We start from the raw sequence: 11,440 nt of genomic DNA on the forward strand, positions 1-11,440 counted from the left end.
ACAAATCCAACCTTTTAAACATCTTGGTTGAGTTCCTCAAATCCCTCCCTTCTGAGTTTCCTTGTAATTAAAAGTAACAGCTTTCCAATATCATTATTAAACTAAAACAATTTCCAATCATAGTCCATCTTATTCACTTTTCTTAACATTCTGAATCCCATTTATTTAATTATAACTTAATTTAATCCTAGGCCTATTTGTTTCTTTCAAGAAATTTCTAATTTTTTAATATTATAATATTTATTCAAATAGTCCTTGAATTTCCTCCAGTCCTCTTGAAACTCCTCTTCTTTCTGGTTGCAGATTCTTTCAGTCAGGTCAGCTAGCTCCGAAAAGTCCATCATCTTCATCTGCCAATCTTCCACTGTTAGTAGTTCTTGTGTTTTCCAATTTTTAGCAAGTAATATTTGGGCGGCCGTTATGGCATACAAAAATAATTTAACATCTTTCTTGGGCAATTCTAAACCTGTTATTCCAAGAAGAAAGGCCTCTGGTTTCTTAATAAATGTATATTTCAACATTTTTTTTCAGTTCGTTATAAATCTTCTCCCAGAAGTCCTTCACCTTGGGACAAATCCACCACATTTGGGGAAAAGTACCTTCTTTTTCTTTACATTTCCAGCATAAATTTCAGTCTGGGAATTTCAGTCTGAATTATCCCCAACAAAACGGACTTTGTTTTCCCCAAAAAAGTACTTTTAAACACTTTTTTCAATTCATTGCAGATCATTTCCCAATACTCTTTTACTCTTTTACCCTTTTACAAGTCCACCAGGGGTCTTTATACCCTAGGCTCTTTATAGGGTTGGGGGTCACTGGGGATGAGTTCATGGAACCAAGGAGAGTCGATGATCACTGTGCCAATCGTCCCCTTTGGGGCAGGGAGATAAGTGCCAAGATGCAGGTTGGATGCTAGTCTGTCGTGCATGATTTAGTTGAGATCCATGCAGTGCAGGGGGCTGGACTAGATAACCCTCAGGGTCCCTTCCAACTCTTGTTGTTGTTGAGTCGTTTAGTCGTGTCCGACTCTTTGTGACCCCATGGACCAGACCACACCAGCACTCCTATCTTCCACTACCTCCCGCAGTTTGGTCAGACTCATGTTTGTAGCTTCGAGAACACTGTCCAACCATCTCGTCCTCTGTCGTCCCCTTCTCCTTGTGCCCTCCATCTTTCCCAACATCAGGGTCTTTTCCAGGGAGTCTTCTCTTCTCATGAGGTGGCCAAAGTCTTGGAGCCTCAGCTTCAGGATCTGTCCTTCCAGTGAGCACTCAGGGCTGATTTCCTTCAGAATGGAGAGGTTGGATCTTCTTGCAGTCCATGGGACTCTCAAGAGTCTCCTCCAGCACCAGAATTCAAAAGCATCCATTCTTTGGCGATCAGCCTTCTTTATGGTCCAGCTCTCACTTCCATACATCACTACTGGGAAAACCATGGCTTTAACTACACGGACCTTTGTTGGTAAGGTGATGTCTCTGCTTTTAATGATCCTGTCTAGGTTTGCCATCGCCTTTCTCCCTAGGAGCAGGCGTCTTTTAATTTTGTGACTGCTCTACCATTCTATTATTCTGATTCTAGCTCCTGTTCTGTACCTTTGCAAACTCCACGTAGAACAGGTGGCTTTTCTGGTCTGAAAGATGCCCCGGCCATTATTGTTTCTCTCTTTCTCACGCAGGAGGAAAAGACGCTTGCCAAGGGGACTCTGGCGGCCCCATGGTCACTCTGAACAACCAGACTGGCCAGTGGCAGCTCATCGGGACAGTGTCTTGGGGCGATGGATGCGGCTTGAATGACCGCTATGGAGTGTATTCCAACGTCCTGCTGACTCTGCCTTGGCTTAAGCAGGTCACGGGAGAGCAATACTGAAGTCTCCCAACCGTACGAAGAACCCAAAGCAAAAAAAAAAAAATTGAGCATCTGCCGCAGTTCAGAATCTTGCTGTCTCCAAAAATGAGAGAGAGGCCTGGCCTGGATCCTACATCCTGCTGAACTGAACTCTGCTTCAATAGCTGAAGCTGACCGGCTCCCCTGGGTTATTTGATGATGGATTTGACTTTACGGGGACCCAAAAAGCTTGGATCAACGTGGTTTGGGGAGGTTTGGTTTGTGAAAGCTTTTAAAAATTGTGCATGTCTTCCGCAGCACACAGTTGTGCTTGGAAAGGAAGTCTGTTAACTAGGACTCAAAATAAATCTCAGGGGAAATGCATGGCGTGGTAGCTGGAGACCATAGCTGTCAACTGTCCCTTATTTGGCGAGAAAGTCCCTTATCCCAGCGCCGTGTCCCACTGCTGTCCCTTATTGATGATGTCCCTTAAATTTCCCAAGTTTCAAAGGAAGCAGCTCCTCTCCCTCCCTCCCTGCCAGCCAGGGAGGAGGGAGGCTCCAAGTGGCTGCGTTGCTCACCCAATAAGGAGTCTAAGAACGACTGGGGGGTGGAGCTTGCATGCCTTGTGCCGATCAAATCGGCCGCATTGTCTGGGGACTCGCCTTTGCTCAGCGCTTCCCAGCGGAGAGGTGACGGTGGTTTTCCTTGCTGCATCCCCTTTGCCGGGTTGCTGCGCTGTGGGAACCACCGCTTGAGGCTTCATTTGGCTGCTGGCTGGGCTTTCTGCCTTTGACTCGGAGGGGCTCAGAAGTTGAACATACCTGTGCTAGGAAAATCCCTTATTTTGGCTGCTGATCCCTTATTTTCAAGGCTGCTGGTCCCTTATTTTCAAATCTGTAAGTTGACAGCTATGCTGGAGACGCATTTGTGGTGGGGAGGGATCGCAGCTAAATGAAAGCACACATTGTGCACAGGTGGTTTTTAATTCAATCCCCATCATTTCTAGCCAAAAGCACCTTGGATACCAGGTCTGCAGAAGACTCCTCTACCTGAACCCCAAAGAGCTCCCATGAATTGGAGCAGACTGGGATAGATTTGCCCAGGGCCTAACTGGAGAGAAGGCATCCATGATGTCACACATCTGGGGTGGAGATCCTGTAATGCTGTTGGATTCCAACTCCCATCAGCCCAAGCCATCAAGGCCAAAAGTCAAGGATGTTGGGAGCTGGAACCCAGCAAGGTTCTCCATGCCTGGAACAGACAGAAGAAGGCGGCAGCACCCAAAAATCTCAGGGACTTGCTGGAAACACCACTGTTTTGTTTTGGTATTGTTTTAAATCTGTTAAGACCTGCTTTTGATTCCTTTTTTGCATCGAGTTCATACATTCTCAGGGCTTTTTGTAATCCTCCCTAAAAAGTAATTAAACTTCTGCAACAAGATAAACCAAATTCTGCAGCCTCCGCCAATGATGCAGATGGAGAAAATGTGTGATTTACCACCCTCTTGAGTCACATATCTTCTGTTAGTGCCACATGGCACTGACACTCCACCCTCCAATGTCTGCAAATGGTGCACTGCAATCCTATGCATATCTGCTCAGGTGTAGACCCCCCCCCCCATTAAATTCAATTGCACAGGTAATTGTGTATGCCTGGTGTCTCTGTCCATGGAGTTTTCTTGGCAGGGATACTGGAGTGGCTTGCCGGTTCCTCCTCCAGGTGGATCACGTTTGGTCAAAACTCTACACTATGACCTGTCCATCTTGGGTGCCCTGCTCGGCATAGTTCATAGCTTCTCTGAGTTATTCAAGCCCCTTCACCACGGCAAGGCAGTGATGACCATAAAGAAGGCTGATTGCTGATGCTTTTGAATTCTGGTGCTGGAGGAGACTCTTGAGAGTCCCATGGACTGCAAGAAGATCCAACCTCTCCATTCTTAAGGAAATCAGCCCTGAGTGCTCACTGGAAGGACAGATCCTGAATCTGAGGCTCCAAGACTTTGGCCACCTCATGAGAAGAGAAGACTCCCTGGAAAAGACCCTGATGTTGGGAAAGATGGAGGGCACAAGGAGAAGGGGACGACAGAGGACAAGATGGTGGGACAGTGTTCTCAAAGCTAGCAGCATGAGTTTGACCAAACTGTGGGAGGCAGTGGAAGACAGGAGTGCCTGGGGTGCTCTGGTCCAGGGTGTCACGAAGAGTCAGACACGACTAAACGACTAAACAAGTGTTTCCCAACCTTGGGCCTCCAGCTGTTTTTGGACTACAACTCCCATCATCCCTAGCTAACAAGACCAGTGGTCAGGGATGATGAGAATTGTAGTTCAAAAACAGCTGGAGGCCCAAGGTTGGGAAACACTGGACTAAACAACAACAATTGTGTATAGAGTTGCCATTTTATTCAACCACACATGTGGCTTTTTGAGATTTCACACGGTCATTGCTACTGCCACCACACACTTGTAGACAAATCTTTGCAAGCTTAAAGTGGAGAAAGAGGCTACGAGTATTTTTTTAAAAGCAAGCTAGACTCCATGCCATCATCACATTCTGGAACTTTTCTGCGCTCCCGCTGAACCAGCACACGTCCAGCCAGGTTTGAAATGCAAAATGATCCTCAGAGTCCCTTGCAGCTCTACAATCCTTGGATTAGATTATATATATTTTCCCAAAAAAATTATTGATTTTCCAAAAAAAATTTAAGCAAACAAACAAACAAACATACATACATGTTAACTGTACTTAATCCAATCTTAGTAACCTTGTTGAGTGACTTCCTCGAATCCCCCTGGCTGAGTTCCAGAGTACATCATTGTAACAGTTTTCCAAAACCAATTTTCTCATAAAATTAACTTAATCACTTAACATCTTTCTTTCTTTTCATTTTAACTTTAAACATGTTATTCTCTAACATTACACATTTAAATCCTAAGCCTATCTGGTATTTGCAAGTTTTTCCAATTAAGTTATCTTAGCATATTTAACTAAATAGTCTTTGAATTTCATCCATTCTTTTGGAACTCCTCCTCCTTCTGGTGGCGGACTATTCCAGTCAGGTCGGCTAGCTCCGAAAAGTCCATCATCTTCATCTGTCATTCCTCCACTGTTGGGGCTTCTTCTGTTTTCCAATTCTTAGCTAACAAAATTCTAGCTGCAGTTGTGGCATACAAAAATAATTTAACATCTTTTGGGGGCAATTCCAAACCTGTTATTCCAAGAAGAAAGGCCTCTGGTTTCTTAATAAATATATATTTCAACATTTTTTTCAATTCATTATAAATCTTCTCCCAGAGGTCTTTCACATTGGGGAAGGTCCACCACATATGATAAAAGGTACCTTCTTTTTCTTTCCATTTCCAGCATAAATTATCACTATTATGATATATCTTGGCCAATTTTACAGGGGTTAAGTACCATCTATACATCATTTTCATAATATTTTCCTTTAACACCCTACAAGCAGTGAACTTGACCCCTTTCCTCCATAACCTCTCCCAGTCTTCAAACATTATGTTATGTCCCACATCTCTTGCCCAGTCTATCATCACAGATTTAACTTGCTTATCCTTTGTATGCCATTCCAACAATAGATTAGATTATCATTTGGCCCAGGTACATCCAGACCCATTTAAGGAAGGGAGACCAGGCCAAACACAGCATTTGCCCTTCCCTTCCTGTGATCGTTCCCTGCCACAAGGTGGAAGTCTTTGTTTTCTCTGACAAAGGTCCCCTGAGTCTTCTTGAGAACACCTTCTGGTAATGTGCCGTTGGGTTTTTCATCGAATTGTAGAGTTGGAAGGGATCCCTAAAGTCATCTAGTCCAACCCCCTGGGGTGCAGAAATCACAGGTATTTATTCTTATTCCAGTAGACAAGGAAGGCACCAATCACAAAAGCAATGAAGATAAAAGAAGCGCAACATTCCCAGCAAGAACTGGCATCAGCGTGGTTTGCAAATGCTTCATATTTTAGTGTTGCCAAGGAGCTGTAAGTGGTTGAGCTTGCCTTACTCTCCTGCAGACTGGCCGGGAGATTTGCTGGTCTTTGGGGCTCCCTATGATGACCGGCACCTCTAGGCCACCTATAATGTGCATTGTGTATTCCCAGGTGACAAGCTTCACAATGCTCATGCTTGTGAGGGCCCCTGTTCTCATGTACCACCTCAAAGAGTCTGCTGTCATCTAAGTGTTCCCCGTAGCAATTCTTCCTGATGCTGAAGATCAAGCACTCAACGCTATGGATGACATCCTCCTCGCTGAACTGTGGCTCTTCGTACTTGTCTGAAGAGCACTGGTAGCATCGCTGCCTGAAGGTCCTCATCCTGACCGACCCTTGATTCCCGTATCGCTCCAGGTGCATATGGAACAAGATGACAACTTGATGTGAGGACCAGCTGTGGTAGCACCGTGAACATGTAAAGCTAAACGAGACAAAGGTGGGAGGAATGGAGAAGAACGGCAACAGGTTTAGGGACTTCTCTTTGGGGTTATCCTGGAGAAAGTGCCTCCTTTTGATACTTTGGAACCTGCAGTTGATTTCCCCAGATGGACGATCCCAGTTAACAGAGGTGAAATATACTCGGAGTCGAGTGTGAATTTCATGCTCTTTATTCAGCTCATAGTAGCAATGAATGAAACTTTCCCCAAAATGGCTAGCTATATATACATTATTTACACAATAGGCCCCGCATGATTGGCTAATTCTGGGTTGCGGATTCACCTCCTCCAGAAGCCTGATTGGCTGCTCCTGCAGGCCAGTCAGGTTGCTGATTCACTTCATCCAGGAGCCTGATTGGCTGTTCCTGCAGGCCAATCAGGTCGCTGATTCACTTCTATTATGTACTGAGTTGAATAGGCAGCAGTCTGATTGGTCCTAGAACAATAGGATTCTCCACAGGAGCCACCCAATCCAGCTCCAGGTGGAAGTGAATCCGCAACCTGATTGGCCTACAGGAGAATCCCAGAATTAGCCAATCACATGGGGCCCATTGGGTAATAATGTGTATAAAGCAGACATTCTGGGGGAACTTCCATTCCTCCTCACTGCTATGAGCTGAATAAAGAGCATGAAATCCACTCTCGACTCTGAGTATATTTCAACTTCCACCTGGAGCTGGATTGGGAGGCTCCTGCGGACCAATTCTGCTGCATTCTGGATCCTATTGTTCTAGGATTCAGCTCAGTACATAACAAAGGACTCATCCACACTTCGGCCCGAGAGCTTTCCTTGCTGTTCTGCAGCTGTGCCTTGCAAAAATCCAATCTTACTACTGAATCAGATCTTAGAAGACAAGTGGAAAACCCAAAGAGGTTTTGTTTAACTGAGCTGCAGTTCAGTGGGTAGGATCGTGTTTTCGCAAGGCACCGCTGTAGAACCATAAGAAATGGTCTCGGACTTGGGGGGACTAATCAGTACACAATATGCTCAGAAACTGAGACACGGGTGGTGCTGTGGGTTAAACCACAGAGCCTAGGACTTGCCCATCAGAAGGTCGGCGGTTCGAATCTCCGCGACGGGGTGAGCTCCCGTTGCTTGGTCCCTGCTCCTGCCAACCTAGCAGTTCGAAAGCACATCAAAGTGCAAGTAGATAAATAGGTACCGCTCCGGCGGGAAGGTAAACGGCATTTCTGTGCACTACTCTGGTTTGCCAGAAGCGGCTTAGTCATGCTGGCCACATGACCTGGAAGCTGTACGCCGGCTCCCTTGGCCAATAAAGCGAGATGAGCGCCGCAACCCCAGAGTCGGCCACGACTAGACCTAATGGTCAGGGGTCCCTTTACCTTTATACTCAGAAAACGAGTCAAAAGAAACTGTGTATGAGCCTGGAGTCACATGAAATCCCAGAGCTCCCTTCTGCCCTCCTTTCAAGAGAGGGAGCTGTTGTACTGGTTCTCGGAGTTGTTTTTTTCCTGGGCCGCACTTTCAGAATACAAATTTGTTTGTGCCGCACTGAATTTTTCATTGATAAGAAAACACAAAGAAACAACTTCTAGAAGTGGTTGATTTATAGCACAAAACACAACTACTTGACTATGGGACACCCAGAAAGTTTAAAACAACGCGGCTACAGAAGAACATGAATCATCTCCCAGATATAATTATAAATAAACAAGCCTCTTATATGTGTACCTTAAGTACGTATACAAACTCAATGAGAGGTGTGAGCTTGCTTTTGCCAGGTAATCTCAGGTCTCATTTGAGACAAATAAACACCCATCTCTTCATCAACACAAAGAAACCTTTCTCTTTTCTGATCTTTCATATTTGTCAGAGTTGAAAATCCCTGCGCAACACAATATGTCATGGAGAACTGTAGAAGAATAGCCAATGCTCTTGAAGAGAGGCGTAGATACTGTTTCTGGTTGTATATACCCCCAAAATTTATTTTGGTACTATACTATACTATACTATACTATACTATACTATACTATACTATACTATACTATACTATACCAGAAACTGCAATTAATCCAGAATGCGGGAGCTAGACTGGTGACTGGGAGTGGCCGCTGAGACCACATAACACCGGTTCTGAGAGATCTGCATTGGCTCCCAGTACATTTCTGAGCACAATTCAAAGTGTTGGTGCTGACCTTTAAAGCCCTAAACGGCCTCGGCCCAGTATACCTGAAGGAGCGTCTCCACCCCCATCGTTCTGCCCGGACGCTGAGGTCCAGCTCCGAGGGCCTTCTGGCAGTTCCCTCATTGCGAGAAGCCAAGTTACAGAGAACCAGGCAGAGGGCCTTATCAGTAGTGGCGCCCACCCTGTGGAACACCCTCCCTTCAGATGTGAAGGAAATAAGCAGCTATCCTATCTTTAAAAGACATCTGAAGGCAGCCCTGTTCAGGGAAGTTTTTAATATTTAATGCTGTATTGATTTTAACACTTGATTGGAAGCCGCCCAGAGTGGCTGGGGAAACTCAGCCAGATGGGCGGGGTATAAATAATATATTATTATTATTATTATTATTATTATTATTATTATTATTATTATTATTATACTGAAAACAAACTGGCAAGGTTTGGCTCAGGTGCAGTAAAGGTGTGGTGACAAAAAGTTTTGTGTGCACAGCTGCTGTCTATCTCACGATAACCCCCTGTCTGAGGGGACCTCGACAGATCTTTGAAGCCACTGGTGTGCCGGAGCACATTATGGGAAGAGCTGTAGCTCAGGAGAAGAGATCAGGATCAGTCCCCAATGACAACTCTGGGTAGGGCTAGGAGAGGGCCCTGAATGAAACCCTGGACGCAGGCATGGCCAAACTTGGCCCTCCAGCTGTTTTGGGACTACAACTCCCATCATCCCTAACTAACCAGTGGTCAGGGATGATGGGAACTGTAGTCCCAAAACAGCTGAAGGGCCACGTTTGGCCGTGCCTGCTGGAGAATCGCTGTCACTCAGGGTAGGCAGTACTGAGCATCTGACACAGCAAAAGGCAGCTTTTTATGGGTCTGTGCATTGCAAAATTATTGGGTACGCAGTAGCAGCTGATGTTTTACCTTCCATGAGCATGTTCCTGCAACGATTTCCTCCATGGAGATGCCACAGTATGGAAGTCAAGGCTCCGATCCATTGTTAGTCTCCAGAAATCTCTCGGTTTCACTGCTTCAATATGCTCCTTGAAAACCGCTCTCCAAAAGTCCATGTTCATCTTCTCCGTGTATATTTTGGGATCGTTCCTGCTTAATATAAAGCCTGTTTTGTTTTTTCAGAGGCCCGTGTCGGAGTCCAGTGAAACAGTGGGTGGTTCACCTTCTTGCCAGCTTTCTATTTCCTCTCTCACACAAGCTGCCCAGCCCAAACCTTTGAGAAACGAAACTGAAGTGTGAGACTTACCAGGAAGAGTTCCTTAACAAACAACATCAGAAGTTGAAAGCCTACTCTGATGGCTTTGGGGCAATACCTTTTTGTAGCAATACTTCACTGCGGCCCCTTAGGCTTCCCTGCTAGGGTAGTGCTGAACACATTGTTTCTACAGATTTCCTACCCCTTTGGCTCCTGAGTTATAAGTACTTTCAGGATTTGGCTCCTAGCACACAATGACCTCGCTGTGCCCTTTTTCGTCTGTTTTAATAAAATAATCAAATAACTACCGTATTTTTCGCTCTATAGGACGCACCCGACCATAGGACGCACCTTGTTTTAGAGGGGGAGAACAAGAAAAAAAAATTCTCCCCCTCTCTGCACAGCGCCCCTTCAGCGAAGCGGCAGGAGAAACGGAGCCCCTTCCATTTCTCCTCCCGCTTGGCTGAAGGGGCGCTGCGCAGCTCTCCCTCTCCGCTGAAGCCGGGAGAGTCTTGCTCTCCCGGCTTCAGCAAAAGGAACCCGAAGCCTTTGGAGCGCAGCGCGAGTTCCCGCTGCGCTCCAAAGCTTCAGGTGGCTATCCCTGAAGCCTGGAGAGCGAGAGGGGTCGGTGCGCACCAACGCCTCTCGCTCTCCAGGCTTCAGCGAAAGCAACGCGAAGCCTCCAGAGCTCGGAGGGAGTGCTCCCTCTGCGCTTCGGAGGCTTCACGTTGCTATCGCTGAAGCCAAGGAGCCTGCATTCGCTCCATAGGATGCACACACATTTCCCCTTAATTTTTGGAGGGGGAAAAGTGCGTCCTATAGAGCGAAAAATATGGAAAGTGTTTTCCACGCAGTTTGCTCTCCTTACCTTGATGCTTCCATCAGCTGGGGCTTCCTGTAGCTTGTGGAGCAGAGATATTGCAAGCAAACGTTGGTTCCTGAGATCGAGGAACAGGCTTTGTCCATGTTCGGTTACAACTGGACTCCATTTTTAATCAAGATGGCGGGTGGAGCCTTTCAAAATGGTGCTGAATTTAACCACTGATTTCAAAACTGCACTGATTTCGCAGAATTCCCGAGCAAGGCCAGGATACGAGGCTGATAGTCCGCTATATATTGTTATGGGAGTGGAGGTTGGTCTGGATTATATTGGTGGGACCCTTCCAGGGTTGTGAGTCTATATTGTGAGAAATGTAAATGTTGTCTTTTCAGTTTTAGATTTTTATTAATCAGAAATATCATAGGGCTGTAAGAAAATTGCAGCTAAGGTGTGTAAATCTATAGGAATATTGCAGCCAGGGTGTGGGTGGCTGTTGCTAGAATATTTCAAACTAGCTGTGGTCATGTTTCTTTAGAAATCATGAGGCTTTTTGAGAGAACCAAGTTGCTGCAAAATTCTGAAGAATTAGAGTATCTTTAGCAACTGTGGCCAGGGGCTTTTTGCAAAACAGGTACAGTGGTACCTCTGGTTAAGAACTTAATTCATTCTGGAAGTCCATTCTTAACCTGAAACCGTTCTTAACCTGAGGTACCCCTTTACATAATGGGCCTCCCGCTGCCGTCGTACGATTTCTGTTCTCATCCTGTAGCAAAGTTCTTAACCCGAGGTACTATTTCTGGGTTAGCAGAGTCTGTAATCTGAACATAACTGTCAACTTTCAAATTTGAAAATAAGGGATCAGCAGCCTCACCTGTCCCGGGGCCAGTCTTTGGGATATCTAACAATCCAGGATAGCAGCAGGAGGCAGCTGGAAACGGCGCTGGAATAAGGGAATTTCCCACACAAAAAAAGGGAAGGTTGACAGCTATGAACCTGAAGCGTCTGTA

General features: G+C 45.7%; 2 protein-coding genes across 2 annotated transcripts in view; one reads left to right on the forward strand and one right to left on the reverse strand.

The window, feature by feature from the left end:
• MASP1 (MBL associated serine protease 1) overlaps positions 1–3,469 on the forward strand; it is a 106,725-nt gene extending 103,256 nt beyond the window's left edge. The window contains exon 16 of the mRNA XM_028731888.2: positions 1,676–3,469. Coding sequence (XP_028587721.2) covers positions 1,676–1,866 — 191 coding nt within the window. The 3' untranslated portion in view covers positions 1,867–3,469. The remainder of the gene's footprint in view (positions 1–1,675) is intronic.
• Positions 3,011–9,476, reverse strand: LOC114598164 (receptor-transporting protein 2-like). The gene is made up of 3 exons (XM_028731873.2): positions 9,328–9,476; positions 5,837–6,246; positions 3,011–3,078 (listed from the first exon to the last, which is right to left on the reverse strand). Exons 1-3 carry the CDS (start codon positions 9,471–9,473, stop codon positions 3,011–3,013), a joined length of 624 nt encoding a protein of 207 aa, XP_028587706.2. The 5' UTR covers positions 9,474–9,476.
• Positions 9,477–11,440: the final 1,964 nt, after the last annotated feature.

Source organism: Podarcis muralis, chromosome 6 (genome assembly GCF_964188315.1).
Source record: "Podarcis muralis chromosome 6, rPodMur119.hap1.1, whole genome shotgun sequence".
Taxonomy (NCBI): domain Eukaryota; kingdom Metazoa; phylum Chordata; class Lepidosauria; order Squamata; family Lacertidae; genus Podarcis; species Podarcis muralis.